Source organism: Diabrotica virgifera, chromosome 1, assembly GCF_917563875.1.
Source record: "Diabrotica virgifera virgifera chromosome 1, PGI_DIABVI_V3a".
Lineage (NCBI taxonomy): Eukaryota > Metazoa > Arthropoda > Insecta > Coleoptera > Chrysomelidae > Diabrotica > Diabrotica virgifera.
In genome coordinates, this window is record NC_065443.1 from 214472827 (window position 1) to 214500666 (window position 27840).

At 34.4% G+C, this 27840-nt stretch overlaps 1 protein-coding gene across 1 annotated transcript in view; it reads left to right on the top strand.

Moving 5' to 3' along the window:
* The window catches only part of LOC114337941 (polypeptide N-acetylgalactosaminyltransferase 3), a 60059-nt gene that overhangs the window by 28769 nt on the left and 3450 nt on the right, over positions 1-27840 (top strand). The window contains exons 7-9 of the mRNA XM_050647085.1: positions 1750-2118; positions 15820-16044; positions 23859-24033. Of these exons, the coding sequence (XP_050503042.1) occupies positions 1750-2118; positions 15820-16044; positions 23859-24033 (769 nt within the window). The remainder of the gene's footprint in view (positions 1-1749; positions 2119-15819; positions 16045-23858; positions 24034-27840) is intronic.

Below are 27840 nucleotides of genomic sequence, written 5' to 3' on the forward strand. Positions count from 1 at the left end.
TATTCTCCGCCTTGAATATCCTGCATTTATATGTACTTTTAGCTCTGTCCCATAGTGTTTTACCATCGATATTTCGAAGGGTTTTCATCTCTGCTGTTTCTAGCAATCTTTTTGTCCTCTCTGTGCCAGGTCCTGTGTCACGCATGTCAGTATTGGTTTGATGACTGTTTTATAAATTCTGCCTTTCGTTTCTTTTACGATATATTTATTTCTTCATATTGCTTTCTTCGGGCAACCTACGGCTCTGTTTGCTCTATTCACTTGATCTTCCACTTATGTTTCGAGCTTTCCGTAGTTAGATAGTGTGATGCCTAGATATTTAAACTCCACCACTTGTTCTATTATCTGTCCCTCCAGCTCTAAATTTTATATTATTGGATTTGCTGTTATAACCATGCATTTAGTCTTTTTTGGGGAAATTAACATGTTAAATTTTCTAGCGGTTATATTAAATTCATGCAGCATACGTTGTAAATCATCTTCACTTTGAGAGATTAGTATTGCACCGTCTGCATAGCAGATTACCTTAATTTATTTTCTGAAAAAAAGTAAGAACTAAAAAAACAACTTAAAATATTTTTTCTCCCAGTCGAAAGAAAAATAACTTAAACTAATTGTTATAGTAGGTGAGGAAAGTATGCTAAATGTGCAGTCACTCGAGCATTTTGGAGACCTATTGGGTTGTGAAAATTAGGTCCTAAAACCAAAAAAAGTTAAGTTAAGATTTCCATTTTAGTGGGGACTTTCCATTTTTAAATTTAATTTTCTATTTCCAACAATCGTTTTTTCCGATTATAGCGCCATCTATCCATAATTCAAAAGAATGTCTTGAATAAAAGTTACTTATTTTTACGTAAGAAATCCAAATCTGCAATAGAAAGTGCTCCTATTTAAGATTTTAAAGTAACCCCCACCCCACCTCTGGGGGTTCGTGTTTGGTGCCATTCGATAGATTTTTCAAAAATATTGAATAAGTGTATTTTTCAGTTTTTCGATCTGATGTCCATTTCGCGAAATATCGCGGGGTTCGTATTTAAAATTTTTAATTTACCCCACACCCTTCTCCGTGGGGGTCAAGTTTGGTATCATTCGATAGATTTTTGAAAAGTATTGAGCACGTATTTTTTAGTTTTTCGATCTGTCGTTCATTTCGCGAAATATTCGCTTTTTTCTTGTGAAACTTTGTGAATTAACTTACCTTATCTTAATCTGACGATTTCGAGTTTTTCTAAGGCTAGGTTTTTTTTCGGCTCCCCCTTAACGAACTCCCCTGTATTAGGAGCCAATATAATATATTATGGTACAGGTACATTTACAGGGTACAAGGTTTCTCCCCATGTGAAAATCTGACGCGCTCTAGTAACTGCAAAAATCCCCGCTTGGGCTCCCCTACCATTATGAAAGAATTTATTGAAATGCCACAGTTTATTATACCGTCAACGCTTGTGAGCAGGGCCGGCGATAACGGGCCTGCAAGGGATGCATTGCAGGCGGGCGCCCCTGCTTGGAGGGCGCCAAAATGAGCTTTTTTGGCTCTTATTATACAAAATACTAATTTTAAAAAATCTAAAGGGCGCAATTGCTAGTTTTGCAGGCAAGCACCTTATACCCTATCGCCGGTACTGCTTGTGAGTGTTAACGATATAATAACTTGAGTATTGAGTGTTAATATATTTTGGTATAAATTTATATAGTAGTCCTGTTTTTTGTACCACAAGAGTAAATGTTGAAAAATGTTTTCACTTCTAGGTGGTACACACTTGGAGGAACAGAGCTAAAACTTCGCCAAAAAGACATCACTCAACCATTTAACTCTCCAGCTATGGCTGGAGGACTATTCGCCATGGACAAGAAAATGTTCTTCGAGTTTGGATCTTACGATGAAGATATGAAAATCTGGGGAGGTGAAAACTTGGAAATGTCGTTCAGAATCTGGCAGTGCGGTGGAAAGATTCAAATATCACCTTGTTCTCGAGTTGGACACGTATTTAGAAAATCTTCCCCGTATTCCTTTCCCGGTGGTCTGGAGAAAACTCTGTATACAAATTTGGCTAGAGTAGCGCTGGTGTGGTTGGACGACTGGGCAAGCTTTTTTTTCAAATACAATGAACAGTCCAGGTAAATCTGAATTTGTACGTTGTTTTCGTATACAAATAATATCATATGATTCAATAAAATTGTGTTTTGACTAGGAAAGTTTTGGGGTAGTTCAGATTTCTTTCATTATATATGGATTTTGGGCTGCTCAATCCGAATATGATGTTTGCGGACAAAATTTCGTGACGGAACATTGAAAAAATCGCGAAAAAAGCGAAAAATTTCTGCTTTTTCTCGCTTTTTTACTTAAATCTCGAAAACTATTAACTTTTAGTAAATGATCTGTTAACATAAATTAAAGTACTTAAAATTATCTACAAATATCACTATTTACTTTTTTTTTTCAGACAAACCGCTCGGTCTAAAGTGCAAGTTGAAAATTGAGAATTTTGAATGATCTTTGCAAAACCCACTTTATTTTTTAATAGAATGCTGTCATTTGATAAATTTCTCCTAGATTCTTATAAATACATAATACATTTCTACTACTTATAAATAAATAAGAATTATTTCCAATATTTCTTCTTTTTTTAATGACAGAGTAAGATTAATTAAGCTGTTAATAGCGTGAGGTCGTAAAAATTTCAATGATGTAAAAATGATTAACGCTTACTTGAAAAAAGTTGAGGAGGATAGGGAGCAAGTTCAAAGACGTTCTACTACACCACCTACAATTTCAAAACTCAATGTTTTATGTGTGGTCTCGTCATAACACTTGAGTTTATAGAACAGCAAAGTAAAAAGACAACCTACCGCAATATGGTGTATCAGGTTCGAGTTTTAAAATTTAAAGAAACTGTTATAAAACGAGCAAAAGAACGTGATGATCAGTATGGCAAAGCGATAATCAAACGCTTTTTGCCTGTCTCAGACTTAGTAGCCTCTCTGATTGTAGTTTTATGCTCTGATTGTAGTTTAGATCATAGTTTATGCATGAGAAAACTGTACAATCGCCCAATTACTCAAAAAAAAGATTAAAAAATCGGGTCCATTTGCCGATGTTGTTGAAAGAGCAATGCAAGATGTTTACAATTATTTAGAGAAAAGGGATGGGGAGTGCCAATTTTTGCTCGATGAGTTGATCGACAAAATCAAGGGTAAATATCGTCCTGACAAAAAGACAACCAAAGCTCATCTACTCAAAAAATACGGAAGCGATATAATTATTACCATGTCCCGAAACAAGAAGTCGGTCGTTTGTTTCAAATACACAGGTTACAAAATCTTGAACGACGTTTGGTACCAACAAGCGTTAAAAAAATGAAAAAGAGGAAAGACTACGGATTGTTCAGACGGCTGCTGTCATTATTGTTGAGGATGTCCGGAGCCAGGTTTATGAGACACAGGAATACCCCCCACCGGATAAATTTTTAGAAGGAAATGAAGAGCTGAAACACTACGTACATTTATGGAAGAAGTTGTACTTCATAAAAAAACGTGGAGTGTATGATAACTGGAAGAAGAAAAGCAACGCGCTTGCTCATAGTCTTGTAGCGGCGGTAAGGCCCAGATCATTCGTCTCACCAGTCCTTGTAGGGTTGGCCGTGTTGCTCTACAAAAAGTACGGATCAAGAAAATTGGTTGATGTAGTTTCCCTCTTTGGGGTTTTGTTTATCCTATAAAAAAGCTATTTGTCTGAAAAAATAGCAATCGCAGGCGATCCGCAGAAAATTGGCCAGCCATGCTTTACACAGGAGGTGTACGATAACGCTGATTTTAAAGTACATAAAATCGACGGATACAACACTTTTCACGTCATGGGTGGCATTTCTTGTATTGCACCAAAACATGCAGTAGCACTAACCAATCCATTCCATTTCGGTTAAAAACGAAACTCACGCCTGAGATTTATGCAAGTTAGGGAGCTGTTCAACTAATTCATTTTGAAAGGACAAAACCTCAAGGTTTATCAGAAATCAAGATAATAGATCCGAAGGGAATGTTCACACCAACTGAAACTGTGACTCCATCTGTACATCATCTACTTTGGCTCTATGGGAAAAGTAGAGATATTCCCGGCCTGTCACAAGAAACATGCCATATGAACTAACATTTATTGATTACCAGCTATTTATCAACGCTACTCCAAGTGATTATGATACAATATTTACAGAATTGTTGAACGGAGTAGAGAAAACCAAATCCTTGAAGCAAGTTACATGTCTGGTGACATTTGACCAACCCCTATACCTCAAGTCAAGGGACATCCTTGCTAGTCGTCCCGATGATCCTGATCTGTCAAATGTTGTTATAAGGCTCGATGGATTTCACTATTGATGTCCTTCATGGGGGCAATTGGTTACATTATGCAAGGTGGTGGATTGGCTGAACTTTTCAATACCATATATGTGGCAAAATCATCCGAAAAAATTATGTCTGGTCACGCTTACACAAGGGCAGTACGAGCTCATATGTTGGCTCACAGAACTCTGGCCAAAATAGTGATTAATTCAATGGCCCTATCATCAACAATGGTGGATCAATAAGAAGAGATTTTGTTCAACTTAGATAGAACAGTGATTCTTTCTAATGATGTAAAAAATATTGTAAAATATGTGCCAGAAGAATTTAAATTCAAGCTTCAACCGTTTGCAGAACGTGGCCCCCTGTCTGGCCTGTTGTGATACTGAATTTGTACAATTTCGACTTTTTTTCTTTTTAATTACTTGTGCAGAAAAATGGCAGAAATGTATCAAATGACAGCATTCTAATAAAAAATAAAGTTTTGGAATGAAAAAAGTGGGTTTTGCAGAGACCATTGAAAATTAGCAATTTTCAACTTGCACTTTAGACCGAACGGTTCACCTTAAAAAAAAGTAAATACTGATGTTTGTAGAGAATTTTATGTACTTTAATTTTTCTTAACACATCATTTACCAAAAGTTAATAGTTTTTGAGATTTAAGCAAAAAAGCGGGAAAAAACAGGAATTTTTCGCTTTTTTCGTGATTTTTTCAATGTTCCGTCACGAAATTTTGTCCGCAAACCTCAGATTCAGATTCAGCAGCCCAAAATCCATATAAAATGAAAGAGATCAGAACTACCCCAAAACTTTCCCACTAGGGGGCTCGTAGAGTACAAATTCACTGAATCAATAAGAGAGAAAATTTTCGAATGGTATTAGGCCAGGGTAATCAGACAAAAATATACCCTGTTCGTGACACTCGAGCAGCCAGGGTACTGAAGCGTTTTTTCGACAGGTAATACCTATAAGAGCAAATTGTAACTATTTCCTGCGTAGTATCCGGCGGCCATTTTAATTTATAAACAATTAAGTGTCAAAAATGGCATTTTTCCCTTTTATTTTCAAATTAATGGAAAACAGTGAAACTTATGGTTTTCTTAGTACAAATATCTTTTAGATTATCCAAAAAGCTTTAAAATTACGTATTACAAAGTTTGATATACTCATTTATTGTTAATATAATTGCGAAAAAAGTCGGAATTGCAAAAAAAAAGTATTTTCGCAATAACTGTTGTAAAAATTAGTGTACAGGTTTGAAATTTTTGTCAAATGAGGGTTCTTTGGTGCTTAATATGTGATAAAAATTTAAAAGCGATTCATTCCATTGTTTAAATTTTATTCGAATTGTTTATCTCAGAGAGCATTTTTTTTTTGAAATAACATAAGTCAGAAAAAAATGACGTTAGAACCATTCCATAGGTGTCAAATGGAAGAGCATGAGCTATATTTTCAACTTGGTTTAAAAAAGCAAATAAAAAATGCATTTATTAGTAATAAATAATTATGCAAAAGTATCGTAAATCTTTCCTTATAAACTTTTTGGATAACTTTTTCCAAAAAAAATAACTTTTTTACCCTGTTTTAAGTGCAAAACTACCAAGTAATGTTATTTATATCATAATTGATAAAAAATTGTAATAAATATATATAATTTCTTATATAACAAAATAAAAAGTTTATAAGGAAAGATTTATGATACTTTTGCATAATTAATTATTACTAATAAATACATTTTTTATTCGCTTATTTTAAACCAAGTTGAAAATATAGCTCATGCTCTTTCATTTGACACCTGTGGAATGGTTCTAACGTCATTTTTTTCTGACTTATGTTATTGCGAAAAAAATGCTCTCTGGGATAAACAATTTGAATAAAATTTAAACAATTGAATGAATCGCTTTGAAATTTTTATCACATATTAAGCATCAAAGAACCCTTATATGACAAGAATTTCAAATCTGTACACTAATTTTTACAATAGATATTGCGAAATTAATTTTTTTTTGCAATTCCGGCCTTTTTTCGCAATTATATTTACAATAAATGAGTATATCAAACTTTGTAATACGTCATTTTAAAGCTTTTTCCATAATCTCAAAGATATTTGTACTAAGAAAACCATAAGTTTCACTATTTTCCATTGATTTGAAAAAAGAGGGGAAAAATTCCATTTTTTGACACTTAATCGTTTATAAATAAAAATGGCCGCCAGATCCTACGCAGGAAATAGTTACAATTTGCTCTTATAGGTATTACCTGTCGAAAAAACGCTTCAGTACCCTGGCTGCTCGAGTGTCATGGGAAAAACCTTATTACCCTGGACTATATGAAAGTGTGTTGCCTGGCAATTTTCGCGAATTAAATTTGACAGTTAAATCACGAGACGTCAGTCGAGTGATTTTGTCAAAATTCCATAAGCGAAAATTGCCAAAAGTCAATAAACTTGAATAAACCAGAAGAAAATTTTGCCGGTAAATAATTTTCTCTCGAATGATATTCGACAAGCCTATTTCACGAGACAATAATTAATGCACCATATCAACGAAACATAAATTTTATTTGATTTTATTTATTTGTTAACAATATTGAATGTACAATTATTATAATCTATATAGTCTAAGAGCTGGGAGCGGATTTTGTGCGTGATAAGTAATATGGAAAAACTATACGGGGATATGTTGAATTAGTTGTGTACATGACTTTCACCAACGGCCGGAAACCAGAGTTGGGGCCGAGGGTAGTTATAAGGGGTCAAAGTCGCGAATTTTATTATTTTTTTTTATGACTCTTATGATCGAGATAGTGCACCAAAATTTGGGAATAAGTAGGTCATGACGTAACTAAGTAAAACCTCTAGGGGCGGAACGCTGCGTGGCCGACAAAGGGGTGGGGGTAGGGGTGAATATAAAAAATATAAGGTGTTTTTTGCGACGTTCGTGATTGAGATAGTACACCAAAATTTGGGTATAAGTAGACCATGACATAAATAATTAAAATCCCCAGAGCCGGAAACCAGAGTCGAGAAGGAAGGTAGTTATAACGGGTCAAAGTTCCGTTTTTTATTATTTTTTTTGTGATGCTCATGATCGAGATAGCGCGCCAAAATTTGGGAATAAGTAGGTCATGACGTAACTAAGTAAAATCTCCAGGAGTGGAACGCTGCGTGGCCGACAAAGGGGTGGGGCAGGGGTGAATATAAAAAAATGTAAGGGGTTTTTTGCGACCTTCGTGATTGACAAAAAATTTGGGAATTAGTAGACCATGACATAACTAAGTAATATCCCCAGAGGCGGAAACCAGAGTGGCGGACGAGGGTAGTTATAAGGTGTAAAAGTCGCGGTTTTTATTATTTTTTTTGTGGCGCTCATGATGGAGATAGTGCACCAAAATTTGGGAGTAAGTAGGTTATGACGTAACTAAGTAAAATCTTCAGGGGCGGAACGCTGCTTGGGGTACAAAGGGGTGGTAGGCAGGGGTGAGTATAAAAATATATGGGGTTATTTTTGCCGTTTGTGATCGAGATAGTGCACCAAAATTTAGGAATAAGTAGATCATGACATTACTAAGTAAAATCTCCAGTAGTGGAACACTGCGTGGGGGACAAATGTTGTGCCGGGTCACAAAAAAATAATACACACTGCGATATTGACCCCTTAAAACTACCCTCATCCCCAACTCTGGTTTCCGGCTCTGGGGATTTTACTTAGCTAAGTTATGGTCTACTTATTCCCAAATTTTGGTGCACTATCTCAATCTAGCACGTCGCAAAAAACCCCTTATATTTTTTATATTTACACCTACCCCCACCCCTTTATCGGCCACGCAACGTTCCACCCCTGGAGATTGTACTTAGTTACCTCATGACCTACTTATTTCCAAATTTTGGTGCACTATCTCGGTCATGAACGTCACAAAAAAAAATAATAAAAACGGCGATTTTGACCCCTTATAACTACCCTCATGCCCAACTCTGGTTTCCGGCTCTGAGCATTTTACTTAGTTATGTCATGGTCTACTTATTCCCAAATTTTGGTGTACTCCCTCAATCATGAACGTCGCAAAAAAACCCCTTATATTTTTTCTATTCACCCCTGCCCCACCCCTTTGTTGGCCACGCAGCGTGCCACCCCTGGAGATTTTACTTAGTTACGTCATGACCAACTTATTCCCAAATTTTGGTGCACTCTCTCGATCATGAGCGTCACAAAAAAAAATAATAAAAACGGCGAATTTGATCCCTTATAACTACCCTCATCCCCAACTCTGGTTTCCGGCTCTGGGGATTTTACTTAGTAATGTCATGATCTGCTTATTCCCAAATTTTGGTCCACTATCTCAATCACGAACGTCGCAAAAAACCCTTTATATTTTTTATATTCACCCCTACCCCCACCCCTTTGTCGGCCACGCAGCGTTCCGCCCCTAGAGGTTTTACTTAGTTACGTCATGACCTATAAAAACAATAATAAAATCCGCGACTTTGACCCCTTATAACTACCCTCGGCCCCAACTCTGGTTTCCGGCCGTTGGTGAAAGTCATGTACACAACTAATTCAACATATCCCCGTATAGTTTTTCCATATTACTTATCACGCACAAAATCCGCTTCTATCTCTCCGACTAATAGTAGTATGCCCATCATTTTCTACCAAAGCATGATTTTGTGTATTATTGACCTGTAGCATTTGGGAATTCGAAGGTCCAGCTTCATTTGTTTTTCTGAGATTTTCAATCAACTTCTGGTGGTGACTGGAATCCAGTTGCAGATATGGTTTTAGAGAGCTTGCATTTGAGTGAACCGTTTATTTAATTAACTCCTGTTCAGCAACGCCTTGTTTGAATAAGGCTTACACAGCTGAAGATCGATGAGAATGGTTTGTTATTTTATGTTTTTTTGTGTCTATTCCAATTTTGTCAGCTGACATTTTTGTCCACTTAGATACGATGTTGATTCCAAGTGGACAGTTTTTGAACCAAGATCCTATCCTTCCAGTTGAGGTGAACGGTAAGAAAGAGTCTGTCTGATAAAATCTTTGTTCCCTTTTTTTCCATTAATTTCAAAAATAATCTAACTGGGCATAAATTTTTGTTTTATGAATTTCTTACCAGCCATTTGCTGCTTGCCAAACTTTTCGAACCGCCTTGATTTGTTTTGGAAAAATGCTGTTGTATTAAATTTGACCCGTAAATTCTCCCATAACATCAAATTCCTGCTGGAAAAAGTGAATCTTGCAGTTTACGGCTTCATTGCCTCTCCAAGCAAGTTCAAATGAGCAAAGGTGAAAAAACTTTTTTGTGTTCCATCGGGGGTTTCCTCGACGTAGCTTTGGATGATTTTTAATAGTTCTTCGGTGGATAATGCATTTGAACTGAGTTTTCTTTTTTCTTGAACACTTTGAATCTGCCTCCGCTTGGTACCTCTGGCCAATCTTGCACATTTGAAAGATATATCTGTGAAAGGGTCGATTTTTATGCCGTACTCCGTAAAATATTTTCTTGTACCATTTTTGCTGTAGTATTCCACATTGACTTTACAAACGACTCTTTATAGTCTTCACCATTGCTTTTTTTATGTTAAAAGCATAATCCTCGAGAATTTATGCTAGTTCCGTTATGGTAGTACATACATCTTTCACCTGACTGGCATCCAAATCTTGATTTTTTGTCTGGATTCATTATAACTGTCCAAAATTAATTACGCCTCAATGACGTTTGTCAAAGTGACAACAATAAAATTACCAGACACCTTCGTGACGGATCTGTCATAATTTTGTCGCTGAGAGATCACGGGCAGGAAGGAATTTTGTCAGTAGGAAACGTGGCGTTGCTATGACGTTTTATCAGTTAAAAATAGTCTAGTGAAATAGTCATCATGAAAACTTTTTTCCGAGTATCTCTTCCAAATATTCTTCTTTTGCTATATTTCGAATACTAAATTTTATTTTTTTTTATTTTGTTAATATAGACTATGGCGGATCCGTTTTGAGGTGGATGTGAGAGGTGGCATTCGGATTTTTGCAGATAAAGTTAGGTGACAACTTTAATAATTATAATTGACTTATGCTCGTTCTCAAATATGCCCGGAACATTAATGAAAAAATTTAAATACTTAAATATTTCGACAAAAGTCGATTTTTTTCTACTTTCATTGTTTATAACTTTAAAACGATTCATTTTGGAACAAAGTCGTAGGGAAAGAAAATAAAGATTATTGAATTTTGTATAATATACGACTGGTTTAAAATGTCTTAAATTATTACCCTTTCTGCAAAATAGTTGACTTATGCTAGTTCTCAAATATGCCCGGAACATTAATAAAAAAATTTAAATACTTAAATATTTCGAAAAAAATCGATTTTTTTCTACTTTCATTATTTATAACTTTAAAACGATTCATTTTGGAACAAAGTCGTAGGGAAGGAAAATAAAGATAATTGAATTTTGTATAATATACGACTGGTTTAAAATGTCTTAAATTATTACGCTTTCTGCGAAATAGCAATAAATAGAAAATAAAGGGGCAAAAAAGGCTGTTTTTATTCAATGTTTTTCAAAAACTTTGGTTGCACTTAGAACCTTCATATTTCGCTTAGAAAATTCTTACAACATACTTAAACCGTTCACTAGATTTCATTAAAATCGACCTAATGGATTTTGCATAATAATTTTGCAATCTAAATTTTTTTAAAAAAGTTCAAATTTTTTAAAAACTTTCTGAACAAAAAGTAGACAATTTAGAAGTTTCCTAATTTTTTTACATATAAAGAGGTTCTCTAACTATCTAACTGTACAGAATTAAAATCGGATTATTTAAGCGGCCTCACTGTTTTTTTATTGGCTTTAGGATTAGACCATGCGGCCAGAAACAAAGTAAATAGAACCTACATACATAAACATGATATATCTTATCTAAACTATCGAATTAGTAATCTAAGTTAAGGTTATCTAAGTCTGACCGACCTTTTTGTTAAGAATAGGTAGCCTCACTGTTTTAAAGTTATAAACAATGTTTTGGCTTATAAACAAATACAGTGAGGACGTTTGACTTGGAATAAATTCATTTTCTGGAGAATGAGCGACTGTGGAGATAAATCCCGAAACAGATCGATTTTTATTTTTAAATTATAATTTTTTGGCATAAATATCATACTAGTGACGTCATCCATCTGGGTGTGATGACGTAATCTAAATATTGGAATTAATTTAATTAAAAAAAAAATTTAATTCAAAACCCTTTATAAATAATTATGTTAATGTTTATAGTAGTGAATACAAAATTGAATAGTCTTTCGATTGAGCTATCACACGGCACCTATTCTCATTTAAAAAAAATCATCGGTTACGTCATCACGCCCAGATGGATGACGTCACTAGTATGATATATATATACCAAAAAATTAGAATTTAAAAATAAAAATCGACCTGTTTCGGGATTTATCTCCAGAGACGCCTATTCTCGAGAAAATGAATTTATGCCAACACAAACGCCCTCACTGTATTTGTTTATAAGCCAAGAAATTGTTCATAACTTTAAAACAGTGCAGAGGCCGATTAAATAATCCGATTTTAATTCTGTAAAGTGTATTAGATACGTAGAGAACCTCTTTATATGTAAAAAAAAATTGTAAACTTCTAATGCCTGGTTGCACCAACAGATCTTAAGCTCCAGCTTAGCTAAGCTCTGCTTATAGATAGGACCACCGGCCGTATCACTTACGTTGCACCATAATTTTGGATTCTTACCTTGTTATCAAGTATATCTATTATTATATTATGATATTCTTATTATATTTTATTGTAATTATATTATGATATACTCGGCTTAAGCCTAAGATCTGTTGGTGCAACCAGGCATAAATGGTCTACTTTTTCTTCAAAAAGTTATTTTAAAAATTTGAACTTTTTTAAAAAAAATTAAATTTCAAAATTATTGTGCAAAATCTACCAGGTCGATTTTAATGAAATTTGGTGAACTATTTAAGTATGATGTAAGAATTTTCTAATAGCCCAGTAGGGATACCATTTGACCTTGCATTAGGAGCTGCCCCTAATTTTATTTTTCTAATCTTTATAGTATAAATTTAAAATCTCGACTGAATTTGACCGTTGCGTTAGCCGCCATCTTAATTTTAAACGAGAACCGTTTTTGCTCAATATCTCAGCCATTTTCAACTTTTCGACAAAAAATATATAAACTGAAATTGTTAAAAATGCGATTTTCTATAATTTTGTTTATTATAATTTTTTTCGTGTGGTCCATATTTTCCGAGTTATGGGGAAAAAACAGTGACAGTTAAAGCATAATTATTGATTTATTGAATTATCTCGTTTATTATTATTTTACAACAAATTTTAACCAATACAAAAATGAATAGAATTTTGTACAATTTTGACCCCCTTCATTTTTTTGATAAAATCAATATTTAAGGTAGTACGTATGCGATAAAGACGCGAGCGTAAGACCCGATTGATTTTAAAGCAATTGTTTTTGTTCAATATCTTCCCCATTTTCAACTTTTCTACCAAAAGTGTAAGGACTGACTAATTGTTGCAATTACGATTTACTACAATTTTTCGAGAGAACCAGTGACGGGTCTAAGAGGGGGGAATGAAAACTTCCCCCCAACGGGCTCCAAAATTAAAAAAAATTGTTGAAATATTAAAATATGTTAGCTGACATGAAACTTAATTATCGACAGACAAATTCAACCAATAAAATCCGCTAGTTAATAAAATTAAGTATACATAATGCAGTTATTATTTAGTTATTGAAGTTATTATTTATGTCTTTTATGTACTTAGTTTGGTTGGTGTTTCATTGGAAGTTTCAAAAATTGTATGAAATATAATTCTCTATATTTTTGTTTATGTACAATTATGTCGTAAAATTAATAATAAATGAGACAATTTCTCCTTAACTCGGAGAATATTGATCACATAAAAAAATTGTGGAAAAGAAATTGTAGGAAATTGCGTTTTCAACAATTTTAGTTCCTACCGTTTTTGTCGAAAAGTTGAAAATGGCGGAGATATTAAGCAACAACGGTTCTCCTTTAAAATCAATATAGCGGCTAATACAACCGCGGAATTCAGTCGAGATTTTAAATTTACACTACTATTGATCTCCCCTAAAGGAGAGAATTATAAAATTTGGGGCAGCTCGAAAAATCGATTCAATTCAGTAATTATGCTTCCCCCACCACTTTTTACTATTTTCCCACTTAACTCGGAAAATATCAACCACATGAAAAAAATTGTTAAAAATAAATTGTAGGAAATCATATTTGGAACAATTTAAGTTGAAAATGGCGTAGATATTGAACAAAAACAATTGCTACAAAATCAATCATGTATCAATCATTCTACCTTTAATATTAACTTTAGCAAAAGATGAAAGAAACTCAAATTGGGTAGAATTTAATTCTCTCTATTTTTGTATAGGAAGATTTTTGTCGTAAAACTAACAATAAACGAGATAATTACCAAAATTACTAAGCACCAAAATTAACGCACCACCTTAAAAATGGGACATTTTTGATGTCTTGTATTTCCTAAACCTGTTGTCCGATTTGAGTGATTTTTTTAGTATAATATAGCCTTGTTCTTCAAGAATATCTACGTAATAATACTATTGCTAAAGAGGTAAGTGTTATTGTATACCGGGTGTAACAATGATAGTGTGTTTTTTCCTCAAAGTTTGTAACACCCTGTGGAAAATTCTAACGTATATAAAATATTAAAATTAAAACTTAACTGTAGCCTTAGGCTTTGTTAACATTTTGTTTTTTGATTCATTCGCTTATGTGGGATAATAAAAAAGTTAGGTACTTTAACAACTAGCAATGTTATTTATCAATAGAGGGTGTTTCTAAATAAGTGCCTCAAACTTTAAGGGGTAATTATGCATGAAAAAATAATGACCTTTTGTTTTATAAACATATGTCCGCAAATTCTTTGTTTCCGAGATACAAGATGTTGAATTTTTTCTTGCAAACTGACGATTTATTTATTGCTCTAAAACCGGTTGAGATATACAAATGAAATTTGGCAGTTTTTAAGAGGCAGTTATTGCGCATTTTTGACATACAATTAAGAATTTTATATTCATACGGAATGTATCTAAAATGTTTATACCCGTATACACGCCAATGGTGAATATCAAATTCTTAGTTGTATGTCAAAAAATGCGCAATAACTACCTCTTAAAACCTACCAAATTTCATAAGCATATCTTAACCAGTTTTAGAGCAATAAATAAATCGTCAGTTTGTAAGAAAAAATTCAACATCACGTATCACGGAAACAAAGCATTTGTGGACATCTGTTTATAAAGCAAACGGTCATTATTTCTTCATGCAGAATTACCCCTTAAAGTTTGTCGCACTTATTTAGAAACACCCTGTATTGATGAATAACATTGCTAGTTGTTAAAGTACCTAACTTTTTTATTATCCAACATAAACGAATGAATCAAAAAGCAAAATGTTAAGAAAGCCTAAGGCTACAGTTGAGCTTTAATTTCAATATTTTATATACGCTTGAATTTTCCACAGGGTGTTCCAAACTTTGAGGAAAAAACACACTATCATTGTTACACCCGGTATACAATGACACTTACCTCTTTAGCAATAATATTATTACATCGATATTCTTGAAAAACAAAGCTATAATATACTAAAAAAATCACTCAAATCGGACAACAGGTTTAGGAAATACCAGACATCAAAAATGTCCCATTTTTAAGGTGGTGCGTTAATTTTGGTGCTTAGTGTATATAACTGTCACTATTTTAGAAAATTACATTTTCAACAATTTTGGTTGTTATACTTTTTATCGAAAAGTTGAAAAGGGCGGAGATATTGAGCAAAAACGCTTCTCGTTTAAAATCAAGATGGCGGCTAAAGCAATGGCGGAATTCAGTCGAGATTTTAAATTTACACTACTATTGACCCCCCTAAAGATTAAAAAAATAAAATTTGGGGCAGCTCCTAATGCAAGGTTAGGCCTGTTATTCGTCTAACCCGACTGGACTATAAGCGAATTACGAAAGTTCTAAGTGGTTAAAAAACATTGATAAAAACAGGCTTATTTTGCCCCCTTATTTTATATTTATTGCTATTTTGCAGAAAGGGTAATAATTTAAGACATTTTTAACTAGTCGTTTATCATACAAAATTCAATTATCTTTATTTTATTTTCCTACGACTTTGTTCCAAAATGAATCGTTTTAAAGTTATAAGCAAAGAAAGTAGAAAAAATCGATGTTTTTCGAAATTTTTAAATATTTAAATTTTTTTATTAATGTTCCGGGCATATTTGAGAAGGAGCATAAGTCGAGTATAATTACTGAAGTTGTCACCTAACTTTATCTGCAAAAATCCGAATGTCACCTCGCAAATCCAAAAATAGACGTATTTCCACAGCTCCGCCCTAGTCTAATAAACAATTATTTGATTCTGACTATACAACTTATTTTAGAAAGGTAAGAGAAGATCAAAACGTAACAGCCAGATTGCAGTTAAGGAAAAGACTGAATTGTGAATCATTCGATTGGTATTTAAACAACGTTTGGCCGCAGCATTTCTTTCCTAGGAACGATAGATTCTTTGGGAAAATAAAAAATGTAGGAAAGAATATGTGTCTAGTGAAACCAGATCAAAAGCATCTAATGAATCAACCGATGGGCATAGCCACTGTGGACCTGTAAGTAAAACATATTATCGTTATTGTTATCTAATTCAGAAAACTGATTATGTTAAATAGGGAAATTATGTTGAGTAGGGACAAAGAAGGAGGCTTCACAGGTAAGGCTAGTAATCTACCTTTGGTAAAGAGGGGCTGTACTCACAGAACTATTAGAACGGCCTCGGAGAACGGACAGATCACAGATGACAATATGCCGCGAATACTCCAGAAGATAACATACCTTAGCATTGAACTTAGGAACCAGGTGGTTCTAATGGCGTATTCGTATTCAGCAACCCCAAAACCGCCTAGTAATCTATTTGCATGAATTTAAGGCCAAAAACCTTGGAAACTCCAGAAAATCACGTTTCTTAGCAGTTCCAATGACCGTGGGCGCCAGGTGTTCCGGGGGTCAGTTCTGATGGCGTATTCGTATTCAGTAACCCCAAAAACCCCTCGTGTAATCGATTTGCATTAATTTAGTGCCGAAATCCCTCGAAACTTCAGAAGATGACGTGGCCCTAGACACCAGGTGCCCCGGATGTCAGTTCTGATGGCGCATTCGTTTTCAACAAACCCAAAGACCGTCCAAGTAATCTAGTAGTGCAATTTAATGCTGATAATCCTCGAAACTCCAGAAGATGACGTGTCTTAGCAGTGACACTAGACACCGGGTGCTCCGGGAGTCGGTTCTGATGGAGTATTCGTGATATTCGTGTTCAATGACTCCAAAAACCTCCAAGTAATCTGTTTGCATCAATTTAGGCGTGCCTCCTCAAACCTCCAGATGACGTGCCTTAACGGTGACCCTGTGCACCAGGTGCTCCGGGGGGTCGGTTCTGATAGCGTAGTCGTATTCAGCGACCCCAAAAACCACCGAATAACAAAATCTGGCCCTTAATATACTTATTTGGACATGTTTGTGCACTTTTGGATGCATTTTATGCACTTTAAGATGCAATTATGAATTTCCACCCATTTTTCTGTAGTAGAATTTTTCCTGGCATCATCCTGAACGCAATGCAATAGTGCAAGTGTCTAGGTACTGTATTTAAAAATCGATTTATTGCGGTTTTTTTAGTGCTAAATGCCCTGGTCTAATAGCAGGAGTTATGCAGAAAGAAAAACTGATAAACCTGTACGCCCATAATAAATTACGTATAAACAATACATGCTTCGACCAAAATCCACAACATAATACATTTAACAACAACCAGAGACGAAAATTGAATGGTCGACTATTATAGGTACCATCACTAACAGCCAGTGGCGTAGCAGACAGGCCCGCAGGGCCCGCAATAGGAGGGGCTCCTTAAAGGCTTCAAGCTTAATACTTCTTCTTTCTTTAAATTGAGGACCAAAACATATTTTCCTAATAAGCATCGAAATAGGGAATTTGGAAGAAAGTAATGATGACGTAACTCTTACTCTTTCCAGGTGAAAGGTGCAATTTAGCGTTTCGTTGGCATGTTAGTAGTTTAGATGAAAGTGAATCCCGAAAAGGTAATTTTTTGTCGGTGGATCTTTTACTAGCTAAATATGATCCTGTTTTAGCTAAATTAACCGATAAAAACAATAACTTAACAAATTACTTGAGCCACCAAATACAAAACGTAGTTATAAATTTGCTGGCTGAAGAAACTGAAAACAAATTTAATAATTTAATTTAAAAAATTTGTTTTTATTCAATAATTCTTGATACCTCTCAAGATATTTCAAAACACGATCAGCTTAGTTTTATTTTCCGATATGTTAAAATAACTTGCGATGAAAATAATTTACCTTCCAAAGCAGAAGTTGTTGGAAGTTTTTTGGGATTTATTTGCATATTAGACCAAAGTGCAGAAGGTCCTGTAAATGAAATTTTAATATTTCTACAATCAAAGCACCTTTCCGTACACAACTGCAGAGAAAAGGGGTATGATGGGGCAAGGGGTATGATGGGGCAAGCGTTATGAGTGGTGTATATTCAGGAGTACAAAGGCGCATAACTGACATTGAAAAAACGGTTTCCCATCTTCATGTGCATCCCATAGTCAGAACCTAGTGTTGAATGATGCCGTTGCTGGTGTACAGGACTTGGTTTTTTACTACACAATTAAGAGATTATATGTTTTTTTTAGTGAAAGTATTAAAAGATGGAATGTACTACGTATGTACTATTATCACTTTGGATTCATCGCGTTTGCCAACCTTAAAAATGTTATGTGAAACCCGGTGGTCATCCAGACATGATGCTGTTACAGGCGCGGATCCAAGGGGGGGTCAATGGGGTCAATTGCCCCCTCCTTGAGACTTCGCCTGGTGTCGCCTTTTTTTTAAGAGATAATTACGATTGAAAATAAATAATGAGTTTTGTGTCCTGTTGACAACTGAATAACGGAATGAAACATAAAACAGAATTCCTTCTCCAAAGTACGTGTTCTCGGTCTTACTGATATGGTGTCGAGTCTTGGACTGTGAATAAAATCGATCTACTTACCTAAATCGCCTTGAGTCTTTCGAAATGTGGTTCTATAGAATAATTTTAAAAGTATCTTGGGTGAAGAAGATTCGAAACTCCACAATACTAGAACGTCTCAGCAAGACTACTGAGATTATAGAAGGCATCAAGAAGAGAAAAGTGAAGTTTTTTGGCATGTAATGAGAAGTTTCAAATATAAGTTGCTACAAAATATTATGCAAGTGAAAATAGAAGGCAAACGCAGTCCAGGACGAAAAAGCACTTCGTGGTTGATTTAGGGTGGCAGTGAATAAAATTAAGATAGCTATGATAGTAACCAACGTTCTGAATGGACATGGTACATGAATAAAAATAAAGTAACAGCCCATACCGAAAAAGAATCCTGCGTACGCGAATGACGAAAAATTTTTATTTCATTGCCCCCTCCTTGCAAGGTTGCTGGATCCGCCGTTGTGCTGTTATGGCTTTGCGTCGAGCTTTCAGACAAGTAATGAAATCTTTAACGAAAGTTTCATTGCTATCAAAAAACTATGAAAAATTAGAAGCTAATGCATTATTAGAGCATATGAATAATTTTGAATTTGCCGTTAACATTACTATTCAATATAAAATACTTAACTTTATTCAACTAACATCAAAACTTCTGAAATCTGAAACGGCAGAGTTTGCGGTTTTTTAACTTTTTGAAAAAACTCGTGATAATCTTCGAGAAATGAAAAATTCGTTATCCGAAATCTTAGCAGAAGCACCAGGAATAGTAGAATAATGGAGATTAAACCGGAATTTAAAAATAAACGGAAAAACGTATAAAAAATTTACGATGAGCTCAGCTGCGACGAAAAAATAACTTGTAGCAAAAAAAGTTTTGAAGTTAAAGTTTTCAATGTAAATGTAGATGTAATATTGCAACAACTTACTAATAGGTTTAGTTTTGTCGGATTAAGAGACATGAAAGTATAATAGGTTTTCATGTCTATTCCCAAAAAACCTATTAACACGAACCGATGAAGACTTATTAAAGAAAGGTCAAATATTGTCATTTACACATATTTTAGTAAATGTTTATAATACGGGGGCCCACAAAAATTGTCGCGGGGAGGGGGCAATCTTCAGCTACGCCACTGCTAACAGCACCCAAACTGCATCTAAGCCACATACACACACCCAAACTTATATGGAATCACCTGATATTTCTTATTATTTCGGGCGATTTTAAAAAAACGAACACACGAAGTCAAACAATATTTATTTGTTCAAAGCAATTTAATAACAAATACATAACAATTAAATAAATCAATAACGTATTTAACAAACAAATTGAAAGTAGTTGTTTTAAAGTCAATAGCATACAAAATTTCAATGTAAAACGAATAATGTTTAACACTACTAGTTTATAACAGTCTTCTCTTTCCATACTAATCACCCATTAACCATATCTCAACTTGCATTTCTTTTCAACTTCATTGCTGCCTCCCCCACTATCCCATCCCTCACACAGTTTTGATTCTTCTATTTTCCTATCCTTCATATTTTTCTCCACTCCTAGTCATTTCTGGTTTGACCTTGTGTCTCTGTCTCTTTTTTTCAGGTCCTCTATATCTCATCTCACCATTTCTTTCATAATTTATTTAAATGCCTCTTATTATTATTAATCCTTAAATCGGTCTGGTTTATTGTCTCTTTGGAATGTTCTTCACACTCACTTATCCTGTTGCCTGTTATGTTACTTACTCATTTTCTCTCATCTCCGCTTACAATAATAAAAAACACCATACATCCAATCACTCTGGTCTGTCATATATATCACTTTCCTTACTTAGTAACATTCTGTCACTGCTTTCTTTTTAGATTCTTAGACTTTACTTAACAATAGGATACTGCACACCTATATCCATTACGACCCATTCAGTCAAACTTCTTTCATAAGTTTTATTGCATTCACTATTCTTCTTTTTTCATCTATCTTTTCATTTCCATTCATACCAGGCAACTTCCAATATCCATTTATCCCAATTTAAAATAAAAATTTTTTCACATTTTGCATTTGTTTGATTTCAGTTACAATCACATACGTTCATAAAGTTTGTGCACTTAAATATATATCATTTAGTTCAGTCTATTTACTCCACTATCACCAATAGAAATCAATCTCATACTTTTCTATTTCATATACTCATTCAATTTAGATTCTTCTTTACATACTGACACCTACCCACAATTTGACCTATATTGGTAGCTCTCATTCTAATTATTTTATTCACTATTCCACGTTGGTAGACTATCAAGATACATTACTTCCAATTCATTCAGTCCTTTCAAAACTACATAAAGATGAATTAGACTTTATGTCACATAGTTTAATTTTATTATTTTATTACATACTCTCATTCATTTCACAATACTATATACAATCATATCCTTCACACATATATCTACCTCACTAACAGTAATCTTTAGTTATTTAATTTTGTTAACAACTATTTTCCAACTTTTAACAGACATAATTATTCATTACAATAGTATAATAATAAATTTAACACAACATATAGCCACCTTTTGTATATATACTGTTTTCTCGCAATATTCTACCGTTTACCTTCAACCTGTTGTCTGCTTGCCTTGTTAGGCAACCAACATTTCATCACATAAAAACACTCTTAAATTCTGGTTTTCTCGGCTTGTTTAGCTTTGTTTTTCCATGCAAGTCTAATTATCTTACTATGTAGTGTATTTCCTTGTTTCCACAAACTTAACTTTCAACTCGTCATTTCACATCCGATGACGTCACAACTTAAACCACGTAATATATCTGCATTAAATTTAATGAATATATAAGTTATTCTGGAATAGAGAGTTGCTAATTTAAACTTTACAGTAGATTTTATTATTCAAATAATTTAAATTATTTTTGCAGACAAACCTCCGCATTTTATTAAAAAATCCAAAATCAAATGAAACTTTAACCAAAAATTGGCTTTATCTTGTCATGTCATGTCACCCTTGTCAAATTGTAAATCCACTTCATAATTTCTCAGTTGGTCTGTGCCCATTGAATTGGCAAGTACCTAGTATCTTCGAGCAGGGAACCATGGCACCCTTTTAGCATGTGTTCCACTTTATCCATTAACATCGACTTGTAGTCATAACATTTTAACATATTACATTATGTAAACCATATATGATGATGTTAACACTATTTACGGTGTGCTAGTTTCAAAATACTCGGCAGGATGTAAGTATTCCCACACTTTTTTCATTTTAACAGTCACATTTTTAACCCTTTGCTTTAATCTAACGTGGAAATACTTCATTCTAGGCACTGAAGATGTTCTGTTTAGAACGAAAACGTTCTGCAATCGATGACATTTTATAGTTTTTAAATAAACGATTTTATACCAGAATACATCTCGAAGTTTTTACTTCTGTATTGGAATAATGTTTAACTTGTTTTTATTTATTTTTTTTTGTATTTTGTGGTAGTCAGTGTTATCACCTCTAGTCCTTATGCAAGCTTCAGTTTGCGTGGGCACGTTCCTAATCAAATTATCAACATTTTATTGTGGTAGGTTGCTCCATCCTTTAAAAGCAGCTTGTACTAGCCGTGCGGTGTTTTGTGGATTATCCCGGTGAGCTCTAATTTTTCTTTTAAGCATATCCCACAAATACTCTATAGGATTAAGCACAGGTGAGCAAGCAGGCCACTCCAAACAAGGGATACCTTTTGTTTCAATGATGTCTCTAGTCACTCTAATGGTATGTAGAGGTCCATTATCATGAAATAAAATTAAATTTTCTCCTGTTGCGCCTCTCCAGAGCCTGACTACAGGTTATCAACATACCTGTGAGCAGTTAAAGTTGATTGGATGAAAATTAAAGGAGTTTTTTACGGATCACAACTCCTCTCCAGAACATTACACTTCCCCTTGTACATTTGTGAACAGATCTGACAGTTTTCGCTCTTGCTTGTCTTCCTCGACCTCTAAGTACACGATTTCGTGGGTCATCTGATTTTCCATCTGATTACATTAAATTCTGACTGTTTTTGAAAATAGCACATTTTGTTAATTCCCAATGTTCCAGTTTTGGTGGTGAAGACACCAATTTTGGCGATCAATCTTGTGCTGCCTGGATAACTCGGGAACCCATAACTGTCACCTGCTGTATACTTCTTGGTACGAACTCTTCTTTTTATCCTTTCAACTGAAACAGTTACACATGTAGCTTCCAAAAGCTGCCTTTGGAGCTGCAGGTGAGAAATGGTTGGGTGTCTTCCAGCTGATTGGACAATTAAACGATCGTGGAGAGCCGTTATTACTTTTGGCGACTTTCCCTTGCTTTATTTTTGAGCTTTCCTAGTTCCTGTTACCTAGCTTATGTTTTGGACAGAACGCCCTGTATTACGCCTAGCTCTGCAGCTATGTCCATCTGAGAACATTACTTTCTCCACAAGACCAATAATCTTTCCTCGTTGTAAGTTCTATAACCCCACATGAGGCATATTTTCGTTTTTGGACGCAAAAGTTAGTTTATTTATTTTCGTTCAACTTGCAACTCAAGCAAATAATCTATACCATACCGGGCTGTACTATCCGATTGTCTTGTATATTTGTTTATTTTCAATACAAACCTTTAATCTTCGCAACAATAACAAGTTTTTTCAAAAAAAATAAATATTACTTTGAAATACATGGTGATTCCATATAAGTTTGGGTGTGTGTACTTGATGTAAGAGCGATACTGTCACCAAATGATATCACACCACCAACCTACATAACAAAATTGAATGTAGAAGCCGTGAAAAATGAGAGTAGGTACTAAACCCCTCTACCAAAGACGAATAGGAGGAAAGATATCCCGGAACTGCATAACAGAAATACACAGCGTTGAAGAATCATGGGAAAAACTAGAAGTCAATATTACAAATAGTGCCGCAGAGGCAATAGACAAAGAGATATCATCAGAAACAGACCAAAAACTATAAACCATAGTTTACATATAAAATCAAGATAGCAGCTAAGGAAAAATGAGATGCGAAATAAGATACATGAGCAACAAAACCCGAAGATATACGAAATTTACTTGGAAGTTAGAAACTTATTCGAAAAGATTCTCAGTAGAAATTAGACATGGCATGTATGGAGTTCAAAAGGACCTATGGAGCATGCTAAGATGAAGAAAAAAGAAAATAAATAAAGAAATTCAAACAAACATTATAAAACCTATAAAATGTATGTGTTGATCACGTAATATAAAGGTCTTATTGTCTTTTTAGAATTAAAAATTATGTTTATCTATTGTTCACTTATTATATACAGTAGGTAAACGTAAAGTAGTTCCCCATATGACTGAATATAATTTTTTGTTCTAGATGCCTCTCTGACGACGTGGAAATTGAAATGTTCGTAATGACCAAAGACGGGTTTATAATGACCGATGATTCGATCTGTCTTGATGGTCCAGAGAAACCTAAAACCGGACTTATGAAAGTCCGAATTGTTGCCTGTCACGGTTCTAGCAGGCAGAAGTGGGAGTATGATAAAAAGGTAACAACATGTCTTTTAAAAATAAAAATGTATACCATTTTTATTCAGTTGCAATGCGAAGGCAAAACAATCTTATTTTTCACTTAGAATAGGGAGCGCAGTTCAGCACTCTGAATCGACGATTTTCGACTCTTATTGGAGTCTCATCGGAGAGATGTAGGCCTGCTGCTCCATACTCTGAGTGACCAACAACGAGAGTTTATCTCCCACACCGCAACTGACGTGAATGGATCAGGTGACTAGCGTCAGCTGGCAATTGAAAGGTAAGGTAAAGTTCCTAATAGCGACATTAATAATATTGAAAAATATTAAAAATATTACTAAAAATTTTTAAATTGAAAACTTATTGGTCCATTTCCCTGGTGACACCTCCAAGGCTTCTACAATATGCAAGCCAAATGGATGCTGCAGTGAATAAGGCCTACGTCTCTCCGATGAGACTCCAATAGGAGTCGAAAATCGTCGATTCAGAGTGCTGGACTGCGCTCCGTATTCTAAGTGAAAAATAAGATTGTTTTGTCTTCGCATTGCAACTGAATAAAAATGGTATAAATTTTTATTTTTATATTAGTATTACTCCTATATATATAGTTTTAATCACAGACACAGTAGAAAAAATGCAGAAACTAATAGATATTTGGCAAAAAGAGATACATAAATTAAAAATGGAAATGAATCTTAACAAAACAAAACTTATGATAATAAATGAAGATGAGAAAAGAGAAAGGAATACTAATATAATAGTAAGGGAAAAAGTAATAGAACACGTATCTACTTTTGAATATTTGGGAAACATAATAACAGATGATGGGAAAACGGACTTGGCAATAAGTAATAAACTGAAGAAGGCAACTAGCGTGTATTACTCTTTAAATAATACAATTTTTGGAAAGTCAGAAATAGGCAACAAAACTAAACTCAGAGTATATAACAGCATAGTAAATCCGATAATGACATATGGGGCGGAAACATGGATTGTCCAAAAGAAACATGAATCAATGGTAAATGCGACCGAGATGAAATACATGAGAAGAATAGCCGGAGTTACGAAGTTTGATAGATTCAGAAATGAAGATATAAGAAGAGAGCTGGAACAAGAACCGATAATGAGGAAGATCGAAAACAAAAAATTAAGCTGGTTTGGACACATACAACGAATGGAGCAAAATAGACTTACAAAGAAGGTACATGAAGCCAAAATGGGAAACAAAAGAAAAAAGGGAAGGCCGAAGAAGACATGGATGGACCAGATCCAGGATATAGGTGAAAGAAGACACATCAGTATGAGGGATATGAAGAACCTGAATCCGAATCCGATGCCCTGAATCCGATGCCCTGAAGGGCACTAAGGATTATGAGAAAGAAAAAGAAGTATTACTCCTATAGAGTAACTAGATCCATTTTCCGTTGGAACTTTACCAAGCTGCAGACAGGGGTTGTGAATTGCATATTATAGAAGCCTTGGAGTTGTCACCAGGGAAATGAACCAATAAGTTTTCAATTTAAAAATTTTTAGTAATATTTTTAATATTTTTCAAAGGTAATACCACGAGTCCTCTAAATTTTATCGATAAATTTTTTTGTTTTCACGAAAACTTCTTTATTTGGTAAAATTACGAAAACAAACCGAATGATAAAATCACGAGTCCGAAGGACGAGTGATTTTATCCATTTCGGTTTGTTTGAGTGATTTTACCCTAAATAAAGAAGTTTAAGTATGAAAACGAAAAAATTTATCAAGCAAAATTTAGAGGACGAGTGGTATTTGAAAAGATTATTTTGTGAACCAATATGTATTATTAGTAAATACGGGCATCTGTGAAATATTTTTAAGACAACTAGGATCAATATCTTAAGTAGGTTATAGATAAATTATTTTATGATTTAAAAATGAACCAATTTATTTATTATATTGTTAATACATAAAAAACTGTTTAAATCGAAAATGAACAATTAATAAAAACACAATTTTTGTAACTAATATGAGATTTTCCAATGTCGTTCGTAACGTCTAATCTGTCGTCACTTTCAGTATCATTAATTACAGTCGCAGTTGATGTACATACTGGCAATGCACTCAGTTGTAGTAGTTGTTCTAAGTTTATTAATAATTTTTTTATGATGTTCTTCATTAACTTGTAAATAAGGTTTTAACGAAGAAGCTGTGGCATGTCCAGTTATTTTTATTGCCTCCTGTTCTTGAATTCCTGCCTTAACAAGATGAGATACTACACTGGATCGGCTTAAATGATTTGTTATTTTTCGGTTTTGTGTGTCCAATCCGCATTTTTTTGCAGAGTTCCATTACCTGTTCATATTCCATTACCTGTTTGCCAGTATGGATTTGGGGTAAGGAAAAATCTATCACTGGTAATAGTTTTACCACGCTTCTCCATGATTTTTTTATATAGTCTTATTGGGCATCTTTCTGGATCTTTAATGTTTGGTGTCAGCCATTTTGAATCCGAACACTTTTTTTGACCACCTTGGCATGTTTTGGTAAAAATTGTATTATATTTAATCCTTCCTGTTTCTTTGCCGGCATTATTTATTTCATATTTGAAATAATCAATTCTACAATGAACACCCTCACCACCGCGCCATGCTAACTCGTAAGAGACAACATGAAAAAATTTCATCTCTAATCCTAGCGGATTATTTTCATCGCACAAGTCTATAATACTCAAATATTCTTTTTCATCCAGCGCTATAGCACTTTGTTTTCTTTTTTCGGGACGACTTTGTAACTCTTTCCTTTTTGCATTTCTCACGTCTCTTGCCTTCTTAAATTGAATGTCGATAAACGGGTTAAAACTTATATTAAACTCTGAAAAATATTTTTCTTTAATCATTTTGGCTTTTACATTCCAAATAGTTTTAACAGAGTATTCCTTGTAATCTTCACCATTCATTTTCTTCATATTCATTCCCCAATCTTCAAGAACTTTTGCAATTTCTTGAATACTTGTATTATCATTCAACTGATAGTTCCTTACTGTGCAAAATTGCTCAAATTGTGTCCAAACAGACCTTTTTGTCTTAATTGTATTTTGAGGCGTATTATTTTTTAACAAATCTTTAATTTGTTCATGATTATTGTCACCAAATCTAACGCTAACGTCCATTTTGTTTCAATTAAATTATGACGATGTTAAATCGCGAAAATTTAAATCGGTCAAAATTGCGCGGCCTACTTGCTTCGTGGTCTTACCCAGCTACGCTGGGTGAGTTCACCACAGTGCAGTGGTGTAATTGGTAAACAGTCAAGGAAGAGGCTGTTTTATCAGTATTACACTCAATGATTGGCTAGAACGACGCGTGGTGATTGGCTGAAAAAGCAAAAACATCAGAATTTGACAGGTGAAAAAAATAATCAATATTATTAATGTCGCTATTAGGATTGAAAACTTTACCTTACCTAACATGTCTTTTGTTTTAATATATTTATATGTGGCGATCGCAGCTCAGCAGCTAAGATACCTACTCTAATATCCAGCCCAAAACGAACGAGTTCGATTCTCGACACCGCACCGACAAAAAATTTTGAATTTTAAAAATTATACGACAGCAAGAAAGAGAAGATGATAGGGACAATCGGGTAGAAGAAATTAATATCAAAGAGATTAAAGAAGGATTGGCAAGAATATAGATTGGAAAAGCGGGATGTGCCGATGACATAGATCAGGGATGATGAAGTACGTGGGAGGACAAGGCAAACTTTAGCTACTGGTAATGGGGCAAACCAGTGGCGTAGCGTAGTGGGGGTGGCAGGGGCGGTCCGCCCCGGGCGGTACTTTTTAGGGGGCG